General features: G+C 40.9%; 1 protein-coding gene across 2 annotated transcripts in view; it reads left to right on the top strand.

Annotated features, from left to right (window-relative positions):
* The window catches only part of NAV3 (neuron navigator 3), a 277,390-nt gene that overhangs the window by 154,887 nt on the left and 97,169 nt on the right, over window positions 1–25,334 (top strand). For both annotated transcript variants that reach the window (XM_063133851.1, XM_063133852.1), the window contains exon 12: window positions 6,346–6,465. In XM_063133851.1, the coding sequence (XP_062989921.1) occupies window positions 6,346–6,465 (120 nt within the window). The remainder of the gene's footprint in view (window positions 1–6,345; window positions 6,466–25,334) is intronic.

The raw sequence follows: 25,334 nt of genomic DNA, 5'->3' as shown, positions 1-25,334 counted from the left end.
CTTCTTACACATGTGTAGGGCATTGAAGGAACAGGGCTGCTCATGTGTAGGGGTTCCTCAACAGATGTCATACTCAATGCATGGATGTTAGGGGTGGGCCTACCTGGGGCCACAGAGCCCATGTCAGGGCCAGCAACCTAGCTTTGCTTGTCCTTCAATACATCAGTGGCCTTATATGCGTGTAATGCGTGAATTTTAAATATTTCAAAAGAATCACAGGCTGAGAGCTAAATAAGATTAATTAGCAGCCCTATGTAGCTGATTTGAAGATTAGGGAAGTGGTATTCTGGGAGAGGATTTTAAAATCTTTCCTCCTTTTCCCTTTTGCTGATTTAAATCCCCGTTATCTAAACTGGATGATTGCTATGAAGGGGGAGTGTGGGGTGGAAAGACAGGTGCAGCATCTGTATCTGTCCTTTCCTCTTGCATCATGGAAAACTAAGAAAGGAATGGGTTAATCAAACTATGATTGATCCAAATGGTGGATCTCTTGTATCATGCCTTACATTAAGAAATTGGCTGCTTAGCATCAAAGGAGGAGACCATTCCTAGAGTTGACATGCCGAATTTCAATACAAAAGGGTCAGGAACCAAACAGACTGCTCGATGGTCCATGTGATGTTTTTATGGCTAGCACAGCATGCTGAAAGGAATTCAAACATGTTCTGGAAATCCAATAAGAAAGGAATGCTGACATGGGCACAGATATCAGTGATCCTTGTAATCCACATATGATCACAACAAATCAGGACTGAGTTGTGTTGAAAAAGTATATAACCAATGGCACAATTTGCTATAGAATTTTAATGGTGATATTGCAACAAGTTCATAATTACCTGGTTTGTAATATAAATTTGCCTGGCTCATAATGCTCAGCTGTAATTATAAATCAAATATCATTTCCCTTAGAAGTTCTTTTTTTTAGCTTGAAATGCAAAACAAGATTCTGATGAAGTGTAGATTGTGCTTTTAGTTTAAGTATATTTTTAGTTCATGTTCAGACCAGAACATTTATCATATATCAGGTGGAGATGAACAAACAACCTCCAAAAGTGAATTTTTAAGACTTCAGAGAACTGTGAGCAAGTCTGAAGGAAATTGGGGGAAAGGGGAATTGACAAGTTGTTCGACAGTTATGCAATATGGCTTTCCTGGACTAAATGAAGTAATGTATGGGGAGGATGAAACTGACACGGATATTGAGAAGAGGGGGAAACGCCTCTGCATAGCTTCATAGCGGACAGGTGGGCCTGCAATCATGTGCAATTGCACAACAGCGGAAATACATTTTTAAAAATTATGCCAACATTTGCGCACATTTTAGGAACCCCACCCCAATAAAAACATTAAAAATTACAATTTACCCAAATAGAACCCAAGGGGAAAATGTGCAAATGCCTCAGTGCCAGCTACTGGTGAAAACGAATGAGAGGGTGCTGTTGCACTTATGTTCTACTCGTGGGCTCTCCATAGGCATCTGGTTGACTGCTGTAGGAATGGAATGCTGGACTAGATAGACCTGTGGCCTGGTACAGCATGGTTCTGTTCTGAGGAGCTCCAGTCTGATAAAAAAAGTGTTATCTTAAACCAAAAATAATCCAAAGAACAAAATAGGTTTTAGGAAACTAATTAGAAACAATGTGCCAAATTCAAGTGGAGCTATACCTGTTGAAATAAAATCATGTGTCCGTAGAAAATATATTTAATCATAAAACACGTGTACATATGTACACACAATTGTACACACAATATGTACACACAATATGTACACGCAATATACACAATTTATAAACATACAACAAAGAATACAACAATACAACAAACAATAATCCCAAACGTGTTTCGACCCCAAGGTCTTCATCAGTGGGGAAAGGATTATTATACAGATTTTAAAACACTTTTTTATGTCCCAAATACATGAATTTCCAATAGGAACAAAAATTGGCTCCAAGATGGGGGACTTGGTGTTTCCTCCTGTCTTGAAGAAACTCAACTCCCAAATTGTATCTAAAGCATAAATAAGTTCTTTAGTTCATGAAGGCTTATAAAAAGGCAGGAGGGAACACCAAGTCCCCCGTCTTTTCTGGTATATCTTTGAAGATTTATAGGAGCCAATTTTTGGTCCTGTTGGAAATTCATGTATTTGGGGTGTTAAAAAAGTTTTAAAATCTGTATAATAACCCTTTTTCCACTGATGAAGACCTTGGAGTCGAAACGCGTTTGGGATTATTGTTTGTTGTATGTTCGTAAATTTTATATATCTGTGTTTTATGATTAAATATATTTTCTGTTCCGAGGAGATCTGCTGATTTTGTTATTCAGTATTTAGCTTGAGACAGAATTTGTTTTTGGGGGGTATTGCTTGAGTTAAAATGTATTAATTAATTAATCACCTTAGAGAATAAATTAAGCTGTCTTTTCTTGACATCTGCAATGAGAATGACTTGGTAAACAGTAGGAAGCAGCAGTGCTCTTTGTCAGAATATTTAAAGTACAGTTTCTGAGGGTATGTGTGTATATAAAAAGAAAAATGAATAATAAGCACTGAAAAATTATGCTTTATTCAGGCATGCCGAGTCTTATCTCTTTTTTGACTTTCACTCCCACTTTAATTACTTTAAACACTTGGGGATGAGAATCCAGAAGTAATTAGGAATTATTATGAGAGAAGCCTGTTTGAACTGTTCAGCCTCTCTACTTATGCACTTACCCACATAAGAAACAAAATACCTTGAAGTCTGGGATATATGCTGTTCTCCTTCATTTTCTCCTACATTTCTTTTTTTTAGTTTGTAATTCTACAGAAACGTAAGTTGCAATTCAGAGCTCCTTCCCCCAGCAGAAAGGATCACAAAATATAACTTTAAGAAATTAACTTGTATTCTACAGAAGGCAAATGCATGTTGAACTTCCAGAAGTTGTCTTAGTGCATGGGTTTCAATCTGTGCATACCTGCTCAGGAACTGGAACAGACTTCATAGATTCATGGACAAACTTGATATCCGTTTTACTCACAGGACTGATCTCATGATTAAGACTGATAATGAATGAATTGCTTCTAAGGGCCAATCCAGACAACAATAAACACCAAAATAAGGTGATAATAATTGCATTGCCACTCTGTGATAGCTAAACCCCTATCAGTTTTTCAAATCTAATGTGTGAGGCTATCCTCCCTAGGTGAGTGCAGAGAGTTCTCAATAAGCTCTTTCTTATGACTTGGTCCCAATATATATGGGATAGTGGGGCATAGGTAAAGCCCCACCACATTTTGTGTGCATTCTATTATACTTAAATGTTCTTACCACATACATTGGTCCATTTTTGTATAATTTGATATATGGTACACACCCACCCAGACCTTCAGTCCCTGATGTGCTAATGTTCTCCATGAATAGTAAGTACATTTACAAAGCGTGTTTGGACCACTTACGTGGGTAAGAGGTTTAATCTGTAATCCTTATACTGAGTCAGACTGTTGGTCCATCTATGGCCTTAGCTACATGAGTGACGATCTTGTGTTGTGATTAACGTGAGATCCCTCCTCTGTTTACACATAAGGCGCAACAACCTCTGGAAGAGAGGCGTCGTGCCCACCATTAAAAAAAAATTCTTAAAGGACAGGCAGCGCACGAACGCTCATGCGCTGAAAGTAAGTTTTTTTAAAAAAAATAATTTGGTTTCCCCGCTCTCCTCACCCTGACCCCGATGGGCGCAGCGCTCCTCCTGCCTCTGCATGAGTAATTGCACGGAGCGGGATCAAGCTGCGGAAATGGGCCACACATTCCACGGTCCTGAGACCATGGAAAAAGCAGGCCCAAAGGGGAGGGCTATATCCTGGGTCAAGGGAGGGATGATCCCTCCCTGATCCCGGGATCCCCTGTGCGTCATGTGGACACACAGAGATGATCCCGGGGTTCACCCCGGGATATAGCCTGGTCTAGCTAAGGCCTATTTCAATACTGTCTGCACTGATTGGTAGTCTCTCTCCAGAGTTTCAAACAGTCCTAGCCCTATCTGGTGATATCAGGCAGGATCAGCCCAAGACATTTTGCATCCTGAATTGGAACACCAAATAGAGCACACATCCCCACACACGCGTCAAAGTCAAGTTGCATAGACAAAGATAGTAAAGTTATTTTAGCTCATGAGACAAAAAATTCCCCGAGCAGCATTCCCTATACCTAATAATAATAATAATAATAATAATAATAATAATAATAATAATACAACTACCTATTTGCTGCCTTTTCATGTTACCTAAAATCTGCTGCCTGAGGCAGCTGCCCCATTCTTCCTGATGGCAGGGCCAGCCCAGATTTCAGAAATTGGAATTAGGAGTGTTTGCGTAAAAAGCATGTGTCCTGCCACTGAGATACAGTCCTTTTGCCTGCCTGTGCTTGTATAAGTAAAATGTAATTAGGCCAGGAGGTGCAATGCTAATCAGGGCAGTTAGTGTCTCACTTCTTGTTTTGATTGCTGGCAGCTGTGTATACATGTTAAAATGACAAAAAAGGAATAGGGCAACATTTTTAATCTTCTCCCCTGAAATTTAGGCAGGCTGTGGGCCCAGGTGGCCCTCTTCCTTCCTTTTATTGATACCTGATTCCCAGATATCGGATATCTGAATATCAGCAAGTAACTAATTGGACACTCCAGCATAGACTCTCCCCCACCCTTGCCCACACACCCTGCTCATTTACTTGCTTATCTGGAACTCTCACAGAATTGTCCCACCTCAGTTTTCACGTGGGAATTGCTCACATGAAAGCACTTCCATCTGAAAATCATACTCCCACAGTAAAACTCTTTATCTCAACTGGGAAGCTTGTTTTGAAACCTATTCTCTGTGGTGGCAAACTTTGACAAGGGCTTCAATTTTCAGAAGAGTGCATTTCCAAGCGAGTGATTCTCTATATGAGAGAATTGTACCACTTGACAAATGAGCAGTTCAGTCAACTCCTAGTTATCTGCAGTTGGTGTTGATGGATGTTCTTCGGGATTTTTGCAGGTGCAGCAAAAGTGTGGCAGTCCAGTTTTCTGTGCCACCATTCCCTATACAGAAGATACAAATGTCTTCTTAGACCATGTGTCCTTATACCAGATCAGACTGGTTGTCCATCTAGCTAGAATTGTCTATTCTGACTAGTAGCAGCTCTCCAGGGTGTCAGGCAGAGAAGGGTGTTCCCAACAAGTCTTCCTGATCGTTTTAATTGGAAATGGCAGGGATAATTCTGAATACAAAGCAAGTGCCAGTGCTGTGCCGAAAATTTCGACCATTCCATTTTGGGCATTTTGTGAGGGGGAGGGAATGAAAACTCAGGTGAAAGAGGCAGGGAGAGGTGAGAATTTTGGAGAATTTTCTCCTTGGGCAGAGGATCAGGTTTTCCACATACGTTTTTAAATGTAGCCAGTTGTTCACGGGTCTTTCTTTCTTTCTTTCTTTCTTTCTTTCTTTCTTTCTTTCTTTCTTTCTTTTTAAACATCCTCAGCATTTTCAGGACCCCAGGAGGGCTTACTGGATGCTTATTGGAGAGAGAGAGGTCACATGATCTCCAATAGGATAAAAACAAAGAACTGCTGGGCTCATTCAAATGCTGGAGGAAGGAGGTGTTTTGTTTTGTTTTTTGAAAAACTAAAAAAAATATGAAGAAAGCCCCTCAGCAATTGGCTACACTTAAAAAAAGAGGGATGTGGAAACCCTGTCACCCTCCCCAAGGAGAAAATTCTCTGAATTCCCCCCCCCCCCCCGGCAAAAGAGGCAGAAAAAACAATGCCTTTTTTGCAGGGAGAGAGAAAGTTCCTGAATACAGGGGGCAGGTTTCGGCCCAGCACTAGCATGTACTCAACCCAGTGGAGTCTGGTGGCTCCAATTTTGGTGGAGCTGTGATTCCATTTGAGTTCCGTTTGATTCCAAAGGACTTATCCATGGTGCTGAACCCATTTTGGGGGACAGAGTTCAGCACCTTGGATAGCTTCTTTAGGATTCCAGCTGGTTTTGACTGAAACCCAAAATAGATTTACAGCCCTGCTGAAATGAGAGCCACCAGCCTCCACTGGCAACACCACTGTGCTATAGACCCGTGCACCGACTGCTGTTAACACTTTGACGACCACGGGTGATTCTAGTATTCACAGAGCTACCACATCACATGCAGTTTGGCCTTTAGTGAGGTTCATTCTGACAAAGTTTGCAAAGCCCTGCATTAGAATATAAATTGTATTGAACAAAAACTTCTCCTCTCTTTCTTTAGTTCTGTAACAGTGCTGCGTTGACTGAACAAGATAAATAAGTAGCACCAGATGGTATGATTTTCTTATGATTTGTTTTATGTTTATTTTCAGTTATATGACAGATGGAGGGCTCAACCTGTATACGAGAAGCTTGAACCGAATACCAGACATAGCTGCCTCCCGAGACGTCATTCAAAGAGGGGTCCATGATGTGACTGTGGATGCAGACAGGTAACACCTCTTTGATTTTCTGTCTAAAAATAAAGAATATCACATTGTTGCCAAAGTCTTTGAAATGCTGGTGAAGTTCTCAAAAACAAGGCCTAATATTGTCTTATAAATATGAAATGTGTGGATCTGTAGTGAGCAGGGGAGGCAGCATTAGTAAATGATGACCATAGAAGGACACTCCAAATTAGAATTGGGATTGGAATGTACAGGGTCCTGTTATTCCTGCCAGGTTCTCATCTGGTTAGGAGAAAAGTAAAGATACAATGGCCCAACAAAATTTCTTGTATCAGCATTCCCAAGACAGGGACAACCAAGACGGTTGGAAAAGTTATGCTGTAATGACTCGTTGTCGTTGTTGTAATGGCACCCAACCTCTGGAAAACCTTCCCTTGTGCGATTTGGGAAGCAGAAAATGTCTTTTTAGACAAGCCTTCCCTGGACTGTAACTTATTCTGGTTTTATGTGATTTTTAAAATTTTAAGTTTTAATCTGGATTGTTATATTACGCTTTTATTTGTAAACTGCCCAGAGAGCCTGGGCTGTTGGGCAGTATAAATATGTAATAAATAAAATAAATAATAATAAATATAAGCAAATGGGGCACTAGAAAATGATGCCTAATAACAATGCACAAGGTGAGTACTTATATTAATTTTGTTCTTGTTTATGAGATGGTGACCAGAGATACATAGGTGTTTTAGCAGAGCAGCGTTTAAAATGTATTGTCATTTTCATGTTATATTTTATCTTCAACCATGTGCACATGAGAGATAGTGAGTGTGCTTGAGCAGGTGGGAAGCAACCCACTAGCCAGTTTTAAATTTGGAACTGTAGCCTTCAGATTAAAAATGGGTTTCCACTCCGGGTTTAGGCCTATCCCAAGTTCTTGCACCATCTGTTCCTACATAGAGGATTTGGCAGTTGTCTCAGGCTCAGTTAAGGCTGATCTGTTGAGTTTTCTCAGTCAGATCACAGTCAACATAGAAGAATAATAATAATAATAATAATAATAATAATAATAATAATAATAATAGGAGACCTGATTCCACTGAACTTGATAACTCTGACTCCATACTGGTATCTGTTTTAACAGATGGATTTGACTAGCAATATCATTTTTCCCCCTTGCAAGAGAGAGTTTTAAGAGCATTTGAAAAAGTCACATTGAATTCTTATGGATTAACAGTCCTGCCTTTTCAAAACGTTTACCTTTAACACTGAAACCACTGAGATATTGTGGAATTTAAGTCCTACCAGTATTTCGTAAATGTTATCTGCCTACCCAGACTTCATCGCTGACCATCTCTGTCTCATAATGTTGGCAGTCCCTTTTCTCTTCCCATGAGTTCTTGATAATTAGTGAGAGAGGGGTCGTTGTACTGTTGTCCATTTGTATAAAGTGTGACTATTTGCTTTAACACCTTCAACATCTTCTATGGTTGTGAGTACAATAGATATGTGAGTACAATAGATATGTACAATAGATATGTACAATAGATATGTAAAACTCACTCAGTAGCAGTAGATCAGTGGAAATATAAATTCATACATTAGTAAATTAACCATTTCATATAAAAATAGGTGTACATGTTTTCCCAAAGATATGTTTTTGTAGACCTTTAACACTCAGCCTTGATTATAAATAGTACCCTATTTCTTCGATTCTAAGATGCACTTTTTCCCCATATAAACATCTCTAAAAATGGGGTGCGTCTTAGAATCGCAGGTGTGTCTTAGGGTTTTTTTTTCTGTTGGTGGTAATGAAATTAGTGTGCATCTTACAATCGATGGCGTCTTACAATTGAAGAAATACGGTAAATGTTACTGATTTTCTGTAGCACATGGAGGAGCTGGGAGAGAAATAAAACTTCTTATAGAGCAGCTAGGACTGCATATGACATTTCAAAAACGAAAACCTGTGCAATTGAAATGTCAGATAATTTGTAAAAGATGGTAAAATCCACCAATCAGGGAAAGTATTAATTTTAGGCGGCTGCTTCTCCCAAACAGCTGACAGCCAAGATCTAAAGACATCACCCACAGAAGGCTTTTCCCATGTGCTTAGTCTCCACTTGGTCATGAAGCTCACTGGGCAACTTTTGACCATGTAAGTCATCTTGGGTTCCTTGAAAAGGAACAGGGGCAGGATATAAATGTAATAATATTTATTAATTTAAAATATTCCTTCACTGCCTTCCAAAAGCTCTCGGGGGTGGCTTACAGCAATAAAATCCATTATAATAGTTAAAATATTAAAAGCAATAAAAAACACAGTAAAATAGCAATAAAAACAAAATAAAAGTCAAACCTGTTTCACACTGCCATACCTCTAATTTCAGTCACTCTACACATTGTTTAGACTATGAAGGTTAAATACCAAGCAATCTAGGCTTCGGTGCTCATATCACTACAACACAAAATCTCTAGAAAAGCATCATTAAAGACTTTAAAGCAATCTAGCGTACACAATTCTGCTTTTATTGTTATTGCTTTTTTATCAGTTTTAAGTTGTTATAATTTCTCCCCACCATCTGTTAATTTTAAGAACTTTTAGCAATTGCTTGCCTTGTTTTTAAGTTATCTTGCACTTTGCTTATTGTGCAATAAATCTTGACACCATTTTGCATCTGCTCCAGCTGTGCTGTAAAAAAAGACTAATCCAGATATGCTTTTACTAAATATTTCATATTTTGGTTATCTTACTGCTGGGTAATATTGCTTAAATATATACTAATGTATATGTATATCTTTGCACTTACTTTGGTTTAGGATATATATTCCTAAAATCAATGAAAATGATTAGAAGTTGAAGAAAATGTAATTTTAAGGAAAAAGCCATCAAGTAATAAAATAAATTATTTTAGCATGCAAGAATGATGTTATAGTCCCTGAGGTTAAAAATAATACTCCTGGATTTTGTGATGCTTCCAGTCATCTTCAGATTGTGGTGGAAGTTTAAGTCTTTCTCCTTGACCATCCAAGATGGGTTATTTGAATGCATCTGGCAGAGGATTCACACTGAATTTGTAGGGATGACTTCTAATTAATTGCCCTTCTTCGTTGTTTTATGAAGGGTTTAAAATGTCCTATTCTGTTCCTGTTCTTACTTTTTCAATTTATTAAAAAAAATTAAATCAGGATTCTAAAATATGCTAGAGATATATTAAAGGTGGGGAAATAAGCAAGTATTTGCTCATAAAGGAAGTCTCGATCGGACTGCGCATTTGGACAAGCTGTCCTTCCATTGATTCTGTAATAGGATACCTTCGGTAAGTTAGCTTGTTAATCACCCATATGTGTGATGCCCAGAGGCCATGAAGAAGAAAAGCAGGTTGCTTACCTGTAACTGTAGCTCTTCGAGTAGTCATCTGTGTATTCACACAACCCACCCACCGCCCTGAGTTCAATGTCAATGTTGGTATCGATATTGGTTCAGAGTTGAAATGTTTACCCTTGGATCAGAGGCCTCCTACAGGTGTTCTCAAGGAACTGAGTAGGAACCCACTATGACATTCGCAGTAGATGGTAGGGGAGGGTTCCCACAGAAACATTCCTCAGCTATAGAATTTTCCCGAATCAAGGTTCCGCACATGTGCAGAGCCCATATGTGTGAATGCACAAATGACCACTTGAAGCACAGTTACAGATAAACTATTTGCCTTTTCTGCACATGAGATGGAGAAGTAAATGTAATTTATAGTGTGAGATGGAAATTGGCAGTAAATGGATGCAGTTGATAGCAGTGTCTGCAACTGTGGCAGCGCTTACATTGGCTGCTGAGCTGTATTTGTGTATTCCCAGTTTGCATGCATTTCACTGCAGTAGTATATGCTTGAGGGTGGTAAGGACTGCTGGTGTATCTTGTTCTCTCAGCAATATTACCCTAGATGCAACAACTGTGTCTTATAGAGCAATGCTTCTTTGTGAATAACAAAGTACTCCCCCTCCCCATTTCTCAGTTTTATTTAAAGGCCTGGAGGACAAATATCAAAGCAACCAGAGTGAAATTGTTTCTCATTCGTCCTGACAGCTACTCCCTTTTGAGTGAGCAGAGTGCTGCTTCCCAGCAAATAAAAAGTCCTCATTGGCTTGAGCTGTTCCGTTCTTCTTTCTCTACTCTCCCAGTCATTGCAGTTACTGAGAAAGGATGCAGGGGGTTATTGTGAAGCAGCTGGAATCTAGCCCAGAGAGATTTAGTAGTAGGTGGCTTATTGCCGGGGTAGGCAACCAGATGTTCCCATAATTCCTGACTCTTGGCCATACTGCCTGGGATTGATTGCACCAGGTTCCCTAACCTTGGCTTATAGAGATGGGGACTTGGAAGATGGACAGAGGGGGAGGGCCTGAAGGGAGATGGGGTAGGAGTAGGACTACCTCTAGTTGCTGGAGATTGGACAGGCAGGCCTGAGGCAGATCACAGGGAAGAGAAAAACTAGTGTGCTTTAAAAACCCAATTAACCAGCAATGTCAGGAGGACTTTGAATTATTACCTGAAGACATTTTAATGAAAAGAGAGCGCAAAGTGGAAAGTAGATAGTTATACAGCCACAAAAGAATTGATTTAGCTACAAGCAAGGCTAGCCTGTCCATAAAAAACCCAACTGAACAAATGAAAAGAACAACAGAGCAGTTGCTTCAAGCAAAGGCTTCCAAAGAAACTAGGATCTTCTTCTCACTAACCTCAGTCCTGTTCTGACAACATGCTAAGACATGATGGTTAAGCATTTTGAGCTAACCATTATGACTTAGTGTATCATGCGACGGTATTTTCCTGACCATGTTGGTTACATAACCATGGTTAAACCATTCTCAGTAACCATGCCCTGAAAAACACTTAGCATCCCTAACCGTGTAAAGCTGCTGGGGATAACCAAATGCTGCCATAGAGCTCTGCAGCAAGCGTGGGCCCCAAAAAGCCAATGCCACTTCTGCCACCATGCGAGACCACTATGGTCAAAATCTGCTTAGCAACACATGACATGGAAACTGACAGCTACGCACCTTGATCTCCATCCCTGCCCGCAGCACGCAATTTGAGAAGCACTCCACGGTCAAAGCTGTTTTCGTCAAGGAAGAAGCAGGGAAGAAGCATGAAAGAATGTGGTCTGAGTTTGAGCCTTTATCACACTTTGGGTCCGTTCACACATGTAATCATACATACTTGGTGCCTTTATGACTGCCATTTACATAAAAGGCCTTTTACTAAACAACAACAAACAAAACGAGCCACCTTTTTTGCGCAAAATGGCATCTTGCTATGAGTGCTTGCTGGGTGCTTGTTGAGCTGTCCAGAGGTGCGGGTGGGTGCTCAACTAGTGCCCAGCAAAACTGGGTGCAGGTGAGTCTGTCCATCCCTGTCACCCATTGGGGCAGCCCCTAGGCTAAGGCTTCCTTAGCACCATCAGACTTGAAAACCTCTTCCCATGGTTCTCCGAGCAGTTGCAGAGACTGGTTACTCCCACACTGTCTAGCAGAGCAAGGACAAGCTGCACAAGCTCAAGAAAGGTGACTAGAACGGAGTGTGGTTAGGCAGGGCGGTTAGGCAGGACGCAGGGTGGTTAAGGTAACCGCCCTTGGGGGCTGTGGTTCCATGATTGTCTGGCAGGAGTACACCCTGCACCATGGTTAGCCTAAACACCCTTTCCCAAGTCACATCTGAACAGGGCCTCTTTGTATTCACACACAAATGAGAGGAGAAGAGGGTCATTTTTCCAGTTACTGGTCCAGACAACATGCATTTAGTTTATGGCTATTGAATGCCAAATAAAGTAGTTGGTTTATTTTGTTTTTAAAAGACACCTTTTTCTTAAGCAGCATTTAAAAAAAATATCGTTGGTTTTGTTTAATTAAACAGAGGGTTGTTGTTGTTTTATAGTAAAAGAGTTATGGTGATAGATGGTGTAAATGAAGGGTCGTTAAACAAAGATGCTTACAGGTTTGCCACTGGTGCCCTTTCCACCCCATGAATTCTAATCTTTGCAGCTCTGGTGCTACAAAAAATGTTGGTGGCGTCCTGTTTGTTTCCTTGATTTCTGTTTCACGCCAATGTTCAAATAGTTATAAATTATTTGCTTGGAGGCTAGATTTTAATTTTCTTTTAATTTCGATTATCCTAGTGGAGGGAAGATTTAGAAGAGTTAGATTCGTTTGTGTTCCATTATTACAGCAGAAATTATCGATATGAGCAGAGCAGCAGGCTGCTTCAGATATGCACAATGCCTTGAGTACACCTGCAGTGCAAGCATTTCTTTTTTCTGGTTTAACTGCAACTAATTACTCTGGGGAAAAACAGATCCATAGTCTGCGTTTAATTAGACTTGTAACATTGTAGAAAGAGCCTGACCATTTGCTAAGTTACTTTGGGTTTCATTATATCACGGTTTTGTGCAAATCTGTTCTCTGTGGATCATATTTGATATGGGCCTGTTCAGACAGCACACTAAGCCATGGTTAGGCTGCTACCTCTTTTGCAGCAAATGGTTAGTGAGCGCGTCTAAATCATGGTTATGTAGCCACCATGGTTAGGAACAGTTCACACAACACACTAAATCATGCTTCACATGATTCACTAAGCCATAGTGTTTAGTTCAAAATGATTAACCACCATGGCTTAGTGTGTTGCCTGAACAAGGTCATTATATCTTTATTTAATGTCTGTGAATATCATACGAGTCCTGGGCTTTAGGGTGGGATCATTATTTAGCCCATTATCAGTGCCCTCCCATGCTTTGCCATTTTTGTGCCAGTTATATATCTCGAGTGTATGATATAGCACAGTAATGGCAGCATCTCTGGGCCACGTTCAATTAGGTATCTTGCTCTCTGGGCAGGGGTCTCATACATAGTTTAGTCCTGCTCAGAATGTCTAAGATGCTAAGAGGCTGGGGGAGCAGGTTGGGGAGTGGGGACATTCCATGTGGAGGGAAGAACACAGTATTCATAACTACTGTGTTCCTCCCTCCACATAGATAAAATCATGAAATCTTATTTTTTCACACTAAAAGTATTATTGGCAATAATTTGAGAAAATTCAGAGTATCTGGGAAGCTTCCGCTATTGCCCATCTGCTAATAGAGCTGGCTGTTGATTCTGGTCCGTGTGCAGCCAGCCTTCTACTGCTTGCAGAATGGCGATTTAATGATTCCAGGCACAAGTCCCAAAACACTCATTTCTGGAAGAGGGGAAGGTTGGCAGAGCTTCCTTATGCGACCTGCCCCCTTCCAGAAAGGAGCATTTCTGATCATTTCAGGTTGCCCCAGAAGCACTACATTGTTGTTCTGCAAGCAGTAGGAGCTGCTTGCAGAACGTAATTGGAAGGCTGGTCGCATGTGGGCCAGAATTGGTGGCCAGCTCTACTATTGGATGGGCACCATTGGATCCTGCCCCTTATTCATTTATTCACTCATTTTATGACAACATCAATGCATGTGGCAAAAGTACAAGAACTCAGGTTGTCTTCCTGAGGAGCTTACAATCTAAAATTTGAAACAAGGGAAATAACAAAAGAAAAAAGGGAAATGGAGGCAGGAATAAATATGGGGAAAGTATGCCTTTATTTCATTTACGTTCACTTAGCTTTGTTTCACTAGGGTGTGGGGTGGGCAACTTGTGGCCCTCCATATGCTTTGATCTACTATTACCATCAGCTAGTGGGAAAAGTGATGGGAGCTGTAGGTCAAAACATCTGCATGGTCACAAATTGTCCGCCCCCTACAGTAGATATTGGGGACTAAGGAAGAGCTTAAGGTGGTTTTTCAAAGGATCTGAAGGAAGTAGTAGTGGCACCACACAGATGTTCTGGAAGGCAATTACAAACATAAGGGACAACAAGGGAGAAACAGTGGGCACATTTGGATTTCTGAGGATGATGGGTAAATAAAATGCTGATCTGATCATGGGCAGGCTTCTACCCTTAAAGGTGGCCTGAGGTCATTTCACAATACAGTACAATACATGTATTGGGGTATAAGAGCAAGGGAAAGTTATGGAAGACTTTGAAGGCAAGGATTGATGACTATCAGTTAGTCTATTTAATGTTTAGACATGGATGAGGAAGATTTAAAACAAACAATTGAAGTAGGGAGTAGTGGGACAAGAGTGAACAAACACGGAAGAGAAGACCAGTCAGTCCCGGAAGCTTGATATAATCATAGATCAATTTGCCAATTCAAAGAAGGGAAACCATAGGTCACTGCAGAAAACAGAATTCGCTGTTCATTGCTGTGAAGAGAACACTGCTGCATGTTAACCTCTTTCTTTGAAGAGCTGTCTTTCATTTGTATCTGTCATTTCCTGTTTGTAAATCTAAATTATGTCACATCTAAGCTCTTTCTGATCCTTGGAGCAGAAGCTGAGCTCTTCAGTTGGTTCTTGTAAGAGAGGCTTTTCAGCATTACCATTTTTGTGAACCGCCCAGAGAGCTCCGGCTATTGGGCGGTATAGAAATGTAATAAATAAATAAATAAATTGTTTGGGTCCTCCAAGCCAAGTTTCTTTTAGCCAAGTCCAAATTTATTAGCAACAATAGATAGCTTGCAAACTGTTTCTTTTTGAAGTTATAGCCATAAACACAACTGTATCAAAATTGTCAGAAAATGCAGTTTCCCATTTCCCCCCATGCCATATATATATACACACACAAAAATTGTCACCATAATTTAAGCAGAAACTAATGAATACAAGTACGTTTGTACCAGTATATAAATTACTGTGGGTATATAACCCTGCTAAGTGGATCAATTCAGCCATAGGAAAACTGTCTTTGGAACAGAAAAATAATAATTAAATAGTTTACTTTAATTCAAATTTGTGCAGAAGTATAAATATGACTCATCTGAAGCCATTTGTTATAATGACACTATTATACAGACTATTTTTCACTAGTTTAGGGCAGACCATGATATAGATTGAGTAGACACAAAGGCCCAATCGCCTTTCACCTTATAGATTTTGTTTAACATTACACAAGCATTATGTTTGTGCACCTAAGCAGTTAAAAAATATTTTAGTCACTTCAGAGCTATTATACCTAGGAACATCTTTCAGCCTGAAACCGGGATATAAAATGGTTGGCTACACTATATACTGCTGACTTGGTAAATTCATTAAAGCAAAAATTGCTTTATTGGATTTTAAAGGAATGTGTAGCTTTGAAAATAATTGCACTGCCTTGGGATGAATAATAATTGATGGAGCAGGTATTTGCCATTCCTTGTGGTATTTTATCTAGAAATATGCCTTCAGAATTTTAGAACTTTTTGCTAAACATACTCTTCACTTTTTAGGGACACATATATTATTTGCTTACACACCGAATATCTGCTCCATGGGAAATTGTTAGGGAGGGGTGATAATGGAAAAAATATGAAGTTGAAAGAAGGTAGAATCATTTTGTGGTTTATTTACTAATAGTTTTCAAATGCCTTGGGTGCGTACTAGCCTGTACCTAGGAACATTTATATATAGACCTACTATATGAAGGCTTACAACCTTATATATTAGGCATAGGAGAATGACACTGTCTCCATGATACAGCCAATTAGCAGCTTCTGAGCTTATGAATACTTGTTGATTGGTTAGACACATGACAGCCATGGGTAAACCAGATTTTCCATTATGTCACTGGGAAATAGAATACAGGTTTGTAATCTGGGAGCTGTTTTATTACACTTTACTGGGAAGGTTCTAGGAGAGGTTTTGACCTATCTAGCCCTGCCAACGCAGTTGAAAAGCAGGACAGGCAGACATTGGAACATCTGGGCTGATGCTTCTAGTGTCTTGGATATCCTCCACTTATCTTCTATCCAAGTACACCAGTCAGCAGGATGCAGCAAAGTCCTGAAATTTGCATATTACTGGACTGAGTGACAGTGGGTGGGTTCACGTATAACACTAAGCCCCCTTGGAGGAGAAGTTATGTTCGTTTACCAGTCCACATTTCTCCCAACATATTATCAGGTGAGCAGTGGAATGGCATGTGTTCTTTCCCCCTCAGGCCCCTTCAGTCCTCTAGCCCCCTCTCTGCGCATGTCCCAGTGTCCCTTGTGGCACAGACTTTGTCTCCTCATCCCAGTTCCCTCCTCCCTCTGGTAACTACCTGAGCACTTACTTCATTAGTCATCTTTTTTCCTTTTTGGTACACAAATGAAGTCTCCACCCCCTCCCTGATCTTTCACAAATGTGCAAGATTACAGGTTTGGCTGTCTAATATGTGTAGTCTTGCCTTGTCAATTTCCTTGTTACAGTTGTCAAAGGGCATGCCAAAGTGGAGTAGGTAATGTACAAGGAAATTGACAAGGTGAGACTGCATATAGTCTTGTTTGTGCAAGATTATATGTTGGGGTGGGGAAAGGGCTGGGGGGGGATAATTCTAAGAGAAATCCAAAAGCGGTAAAAAAAGAGAAAAATGCAAAGTAAATGCTACGAAAAGGAGCACCAAATGGCAGGGGGAGGGGACAATAATTCCTACTTGGCAATGTTATACTCTCACTACCAAACCTTGAACTGACACTGTCCTCCCCCCCTTTCAGCACTTCCCCAAGTCTCCAGCAAGTCCAGAAATGGACTATGTTTCGGAGCAGTTACTGCAGTTTTGCAATTTTCCCCTCTATTTACTTCCCAGTCTTTAAATTTGTGCAAATATTTTCAACAGGTGTTTTTTAAAAAATCCTTAACATGGTGACAAAACAGAGCAAATGTAGCACCTGAACCAGCAGCAATTACATCCATCCCTGGGTGGAGACCCATTTGTTCCTTCTGATCCAGCATAATAATAATAATAATAATAATAATAATAATAATAATAATAATAATAATAATAATTTATTACCTGCCTCTCCCTTTGGATCGAGGCGGGGAACAACATTAGTACAAGAATCAACACATCTTAAAAATTCTTGATTTCAAATTCATCTGGGTAGGCCTGCCGGAAGTCTTCAAAATTGTTGTAAAATCACAGAGAGTTAATTTTACGAATCTCCTCTGGTAACCTCCTTCTCCCCCTCTCCTCCTCCTCCTCCTCTTCTTCTTAAATAACTGCAGGGAGCTTTGTGCAAATGCACTGAACCATAGCAATAAATGCTCAAAAAAGGAGCCATGAAGAGACAGTAGGGGAGAGGCAATAACTCTCATTTCTGGTCTCGCTGGAGACTCAGGGACATATTGAAGTGGGGAGGACACTCACAAGTGTCAGTTCAAGGCTTAATACCGAGAGGATGACATTGCCAAGTGAGAGTTATTGTACCCATTCCCTTGGTGCTCCTTTTTGGACCACTTATGTTACTGTCTCTCAGGTCACGATCCTCTTCCTCCTCCTTGGAAACTTGACTTTTCATGGTGGAGTGGGGAGGCAGCAACTCGACTTGGGCCATCTGTCTGTTAAGTCTTTGGGAAGAATCTCTCCCAGCACTGTGGGGCTCTGAGAAAAGTTCCTCCTCTGTGCTCTGATCTAGCTCTTCCAACCTTGATTCAGAATTGGAATTGTCAGAAATCTAAATGGATTTGGACTCATCCCTGACACAGTGCCAGGTTTGATGGCATGACAAGCTACCATGAGAACAAGCTATCCTTGACAGCCCAACTACAATTGTTGAGTTCTCAGGATGGCTTGTTCATGAAAAACAATCCCTGCTGAATTACTCATGTGGGTTCAGACATCATGGTAAGCCACGCTGACACTAACAAGGCTCACAACCCACTGTGGCTTACTGTGACATGCAAACGCATTCAGAGAGTATAAGAACATAAGAAGAGCCATGCTGGATCAGACCTAGGGTCCATCTCATCCAGCACTCTGTTCACACAGTGTCCAACCAGCTGTCAACCAGGAACCAACAAAGCAGGACAAGGTGCAACAGCATCCTCCCATCCATGTCCCCCAGCAACTGGTGCACATGGGCTTTCTGCCTCAAATACTGGATGGTGGTATGGTGATTTCCATATACAGAAACGTTTTCCTGGCAAAATATGGAGGTCTGTTCATATGGATGCTATGAAATATTGTGGAGCATGTATATATACATATATATGTCATGCTAACCATAGAAAACAGCAAAATTGTTTAGAAGAGGGGTGTACTAAAAGCAAAATATGTGCTGCCTTAGGCTTTTATATATTATAATATGAAAAGAAAAGCCACTCTCTTTCAACAAATGCATACATTGAGATTTTTAAATAGTCTTTTAAGAAATATGCTTTAAAAGAGGTATTGATTTTGGAAATAACGATCCAAATTCCCTATTGTTGTATGTTAAAGCAGTTCATGTCTCACGTACTATGAAATCTCAACCCCTATTTGTAGTTACAGCAATCACAGCATGAAATGATGTACCACTATCAAGCATAGTATCTCAGGGCAATGAATTGCCGTCAGCAAAATTTTGAAAAAGGCTTTCTTTTAGGAAAACTGCAGTTTGCTTGGGAGAAAACCACTTAAAGGAAATTCAGAGGTTCTTAATGGTAGAGAATGTTTCTTTGCTTTTTTCCTCTTTTCTTTTAAAGGTAGGATTCCTGCATTACATGAAAAGACTGGGCTTTGTGCTTAGGATGTGATCTGAATCTTTTGCTGGGAAGAGAGCCTTTGAACTGATGACAGATACTAAGTGGCTTCCTATTGCTTATGAATGAAAGCAGCTATTTCCTTCTTATTTTGAACATCTCCTTTGTTTGTAGCCAAAGAGACACTTTTAATGATGAATCAATTCTGTCAGGAAAAAGAAGTGGGTGAAAGAAGCACAAATGAATATGAATTTGTGAGATGAATGTACATGCACTTGTATAACGTACAGTTAAAAATGCAAGACAACACTGATATTTTCTACCGAATTTGTCACTCAAGTCCTTAGATTTAAACAGCTATCAAATGTAGCCTTTTTGCAGGGGCAAGGTCATTGAGTTCATAGTGGCCAGTCATTTCAAGGTTTTAACAGATAAAACTGACTACTATCTTGGTCACATTGAATGTTCTGGTCTGGGAGATAAACAGGAGGAGTGTTACCCTGCTGACTTACCTCTCTATGACTTTTGATACTGTTAACCATGGTATTCTTCTGAGTTGTCTTGCTGGGATGAGCTTGGGGCAGGGGTGGGTAACCTCTTTCAACCCGATGGCCAAATTCTATTTTAGAGAAGCTTTCAGGGAACATATTCCAGTGGTGAGTGGGGCCAAAGACAAAGGACCAAAATTCCACCATATTGTAGCCTGAAACTCTTACTACAATTAACTAAGCCTTAGGAGAATGGGTGGAGATTGCACAAAAGTCAGGAAATCACTAAATGATCAGTGGTTGGGCAAAAAGGGGTGGGACCAGGGGAAGGGGGCCTGGCCATTTGGGGAAGCCTAGATTGGGATCCTAGGAGGACTGGTTTTAAGGTTCCCCACACCTGGTTAGGGGGTGGGCAAGTTTCCTCGGTAGATAGGTCCCAAAGAAATGTTTCTGAGATATTGCTGCTCTGTATTCTGGACTTTGGTATATACATTATCACTAGGGTTCCATCTTATCTCCTATGCTCTGTCCATATGAAACCCCTGGGAGAGGTAATTAAAAAATATGAGCTGGGCAGTTCATTAGTATGTTGATGATTACCTCACATTATCTCTCATTCCCTGGGGAGGCAGGGAAAGTTCTAAATTAGTGCCTGGAGTGGGTGAGGGTAAACAAATGGAAGCTTAATTTGAACAAGTTTCTTGTTGGGAACTTATTTAGATTAATACTGTTGTTTAGGAACACTGATGATCTTGAAAGAAAGGTGTCTTGCCTGTTTTAGATGGGGTTGCATTTCTCCTGGGTTTGCAGGTTTGGGGAAGTCCTGGAGCTATCTCTGCACAGGCAGTGATGGTGATCAGGAATGTCTTTTGCCAGTTCAGTCTGGTTCGTCAGTTGTGTCCTTTTCTGGAGAAATCAGTTCCAGCCTTCCTCATAGATTTATTTAATGCTTTATGTGTGTATGTTCTGTGTTTTAGAATTTTAAATTTTGTATACTCGTTTGAATCTTAATTTTAGAATTTCTGTAAACCGCCCAGAAAGCCCCGGCTATGGGAGCGGTATATAAGTGCAATAAATAAATAAATAAAATAAATAAATAGATACCCTGATCACTTTCAAATTTCCCATAATGCGCTCTATGTAGAGCTGCACTTCTTCAAAATAAATGTTGCAGCCATTTGTTGTGCTTGCAGGCAGCCATTTTGAATATTCAACCCCTGGAGAGAGTGGTTAGTCATGTCATCTGAACTGGAGCAGCATGAGTTGTTTGACACTGAGGGCCTTGCTAGACCTACCTTTGAATCCGTTTGAGAGGAGGGGCCAGCCTGCGCTAAAAGTAGCTTGGGCCATCGCTCCTGTCTACACGTAAGACGCGATGGGCTGCAGGAAGGACCTGTCGCGTCTGCCTTTTTTTTTTTACTTTAAAAGGGCCATGTGCACAGCAGCGCACCAACTATAAAAGGTAGGCTTTTTTAAAAAAAGGGTTCCCAGCTCTCCCCTGCCCCTGATCCTGCCCGCTCGCGATCTCCAATCCCCTGCCCGCCCGCCTGCGATCTCCGATCCCCCCCATCCCCCTTGGCCCCATTTCCCCCCCATCTACCCCCCTGCCCCGATGGCCACAGCGCTCCTGTGGAGCACTGCAATCCGTCCACTGCTTTTCCCGGCTACTCGCGAGTAAATGCGGTAGACGGGAAAAGCGGCGGAACGGGCTACACGCCCGCGGTCTCAGGCTCAGCCCAAGACCACGGGAAATACTGGGCCACAACTGGTGCTGGTTATCCCAGGCCAAGGGAGGGTTACCCCTGCCTGAGCCCGGGATCCCCTGTGCATCATCTGGACGCACAGGGGCTGTCCCGGGGCTCACACTAGGCTATTCTGTCATCTAGCAAGGCCCTTAAACAATGCTCACATAACCATGATCTATTGTTGAGTTAGTTGAGGGTAGTTTAACCTTCAAACAACCCATGCCACCTGTTTTTAGATGACACTAGTCATGACAACCCTCTGGCAGGGAGGATGCCTGCCTGTTCCAGAACCTACCATGGCTTAAATAAGCCACAGTAGGCTGATGTGATCATGTCAATTGGTTCAGAATGCTGTCGGTTCAGAATGTTGTTGCCATCTTTGTGGCTGGGGTCAGCAGGGCAAACCATATTGTGTCAATTTTATTCCAACTTCACTGGCTAGTCATTTGTTTTCAGGCTCAGTTCAAATTTGTGGCTTAAGCCTTTAAAGTCTTAAACATCAGCATATCTCAGGATTTCACTTCTTCCATGTGAATTTATCTGAGATCTGTGTTCAGGTTCTGAGGCCTTCCATTATCCCAGTGTCAACAGAAGTACAGTTAGTGAAATCAAGAGAAGGGGTCTTTTCAGTTGTAGCAGCTAAATTATGTAATAGCCTTTCAAAGAAGATTTATCTGGCCCTCTCTTTAGTATTTTTAAACAGGCTAGTAAGCCTGCTTTATTCTGATTTTTGTCAGTGTCTGCTTTATTGTGCTGTTTGCTATGTTTTTATGATGCTTCTTTATTTCTCTTGCTTGTTCTCATTACTAGGGACTGTATTTTAATTTGTTTGTGATATATATTTATTTTGTATGTTATGTATTCAATATAAATATTGACACAGACAAATAAATAATGTAACTATTTTGTGGAACAAATAAAAACATATTTATCCTTCAGTATATTAGTCAGTTGTAGAGAGCTAATCCCTCCTCCCACTTGACCTTGTAAGTTAGCTTTCTGTTCACAATTACTACAGTGGTCTTGGTTATATTTGTATGCATGTGCAAGGTGATACTGTCCTAACAAGAGGAGATATTTCTCTATCTGCACATGATCCAGTTTTGAAAACTAGTTAGAAGTGAAGGAGGCAAGAAAATAAAGAGACGACACAACTATGTGGATTGAAAATCAGGCCACGTTTATTACATCTGCAGAGGGGGATCCCTGGGTGGCTACTCCTCTATGCTGGCACTAACCAGTCACTGCAATCGGGCATTTGCCTGCTGGATCTCAATTGTAGAATTGTCATATCTCAGAATTTCCCCATTTGTGCAAAGGGGGGACATGTATCACATCCCTCCAGACAGCAAAACATCAGGTGTGCAAGGGGAGATGACTCCACAGGTAATCTTATTTTTTTTCCCCTTGGAGCCTCAAAACCCTCAGCAGGAGGCCTGAGCCATCAACTGTGACCACCCGTGATGCCTCAGAATGATCACCTATCCAGACAAACATCACATGCCCAAACCAGCCTACCTAGGGGAATGTGACCAACTGAACCAAAAATAAACCCACCAAATCAAACTAAGATGCTCCCATCACATTTACAGTGTTAAAATGACGCACAGCCAAGCAACCAGACTGTGTGCCAAAAATTCCTGCTCAGCCCTCAAGCAACCAGTAAAGCCCACACACGACATACAGGGAGGGAACGAGGGGGGAAGCCACACTTCAAATAGGCCAGGAGGAGGGCTCCAGAGGCCAATATTGCACCATAAACCTCTCCTCTGTGGCTTGCTGGCACATCTCCTCATTCCCCCCCCCTCGCAAGCCCCCCCTCCTGCATTCAGGCAAGTTGAGTCCAGGATAGAGCATTTCTTTTACCACTCTGATGTAAGGTAAGCAGAGAGCTAGGGATTGGCCAACATGTGAACCGCCCAGAGAGCTTCGGCTATTGGGCAGTATAAAAATGTAATAAATAAATAAATAAATAAATAAAATCACCCAATTAGCTTCATAGCTGAGTCGGGATTTGAACCAGGGTCTCTCCAGTCTGAGGGCCACACTCAGGGGTGGGCAGCCTGTGGCCTTGGGCAGCCCTTGGTCCAATTTCAAAAGCCCACTGTATGTGAACAGTTCAGATGTTTAGCAAGAGAGATCTGTCCCTTCCCTGGCAGCTTGCTGCATGGTGAAGGAAGAGGGAGAGAAAAGAGAGTAGTGGAAAGTGAACGAGAAAATGGGCGGCTCATCCATTTTTGGCTCTGGCTCTAGCTCTGTACGCTGCTGGCTTTGGGCCTCCTCACTGCCTAAATGTGGCTTCTGACAGTTGGCTCATGAGGGAATGCAGCACTTGACAGGAAAAAAAAATGCCCCCCTCATCTAACCACTATGCTACACTGGGTCTCTACTTGTTAAAAATATGGATTTATTAATTCATTGGTTAATTTGTTTTAGCATTAGCTTTTTGTTCATGCATTTATTGAATCCCTTTGTTATTCCCATATGGATAGCGTGACTAGATTATTATTTTAAACTTTCCTTATCTTTTCTTTGCATGAGTTGATTGACTGTGTGTTGTTAATTGGCTGCCATCCCTGTTCCATTGAGAATACCAAAGTTTTAATCTCTGATCTTTGAGCAGTTTTTTTAGAAAGTCATTTTGAAGCTCTCTTGCTTCATGCATTTTTTTAAATGAAAGGAAACGACTATCTTGTTAGTCTAGTTTATAGTGTTTGCTGAGATTCCTCAACCAAGGCATACACAACTTAACACTTGACACTTCAGATAGTTTGTGTTCTTTCCTAAAATCTAATAGTTCTTTTGCCTTGTTATGTTAAATCACTTTGTCCCTCAATTGCAGTATTTCCCGTATTCGTGGCAGGAGAACCTTTCATGTCTTCTTTTAGTTCTTTTAGTTTTAGCCATCCATTTATTTATTTTTAGTGTATCCCATGGCAATTCACAAGCCTAGTTTTCGAGCGTCCCAAACTTAGAATGATTTCCATCAGGGATGGCAGCATAAGAGGAAATGGCTAGGCTGGCTAGCAAGAATGGAAGTTGCAGTTCAACACATCCGGACATCTAAAAGAAAGAGAAGTAAATGGCCATAAGTTGTTCATCCTCAGTTTTCCGCAACTGAGCACCTCTGCATATCATATTTTCCATCCTGTCCTCATGGTTTATCTGCTTTGGGGGAATGAGGATTTCACTTGCACTTTCTGACTGCTTACGAAGGAAATGGTATTAAGGCTTGTGAACCTTAGCTCACAATTTTCCTGCTTTTTGATGCTTGGTTGAAAACTGTGAATCTTGGTAAACTAGAAGCATTTCATTTATTGAACTATATTCTCAGTGGTGGCACCCCACTTATGAAACCTCCTCAAAGAGGTTTACCTGTCACCTATGTTGAAATCTTTTCAGTGCCAGGCAAAGATATATTTTTTCCCCTATCCCCTCCTAGGCATTTTAGAAACATAGGCTTAGACTGGGTTCAAACAACACGATAACCAATGGTGATTTAAATAGCCAACACTTGGTTATTTAACCCACTGTGGGTTATCATGTTGTGTGGAGGGAGTTTTTTTAACCAATGATTGGTTATTTGTCTGAAATAATCAATGCTGTGCAGAGTTGGCTATTTGAACCACCATTGGTTCTCGTGTGGTGTAGAAGGCACTGTTGGTTCTTTCCTTGGCCACCATTGGTTATTTCATCAGCCACAGAGTTGCACAACTGGTACATTCCTGATAGTACAGTAATAATATATTTTTAAAAAGATTCTACACATGTGCTGAATTTCACATTTTAAACTCACTTAAGGTGCAATCCTGTGCATGTTTGGAAAGAAAAAAGTCATGTAACTCTCAGCATGTTCCAGCCAGCCATGCTGGCTAGGGGGTTCTTGCAGTTGTAGGATTTTTTTCTGTCCAAACATGCATAGGATTGTGCCTTTAACTCATGTCATATCAGTATAACTAAAGAAATAAAATAGGATTTCCCTCTGCTACCCTGATGCTGAACACACTTACTTAGGAGTAAGCACCATTTTGTTATAGGAAAGGATGAACTAACTAAAATTTAAAATAAGTATCTGTCACCATGTACAGAGTTTTACCATGGAAAACCTAGCTGGTTCATTGTCGTGGTTATTTTATTGGGA

Source organism: Elgaria multicarinata, chromosome 9, assembly GCF_023053635.1.
Source record: "Elgaria multicarinata webbii isolate HBS135686 ecotype San Diego chromosome 9, rElgMul1.1.pri, whole genome shotgun sequence".
Taxonomy (NCBI): Eukaryota; Metazoa; Chordata; class Lepidosauria; order Squamata; family Anguidae; genus Elgaria; species Elgaria multicarinata.
The sequence above is the reverse complement of the archived record's forward strand: the minus strand, read 5'-3'. Positions and strand labels throughout refer to the sequence as shown.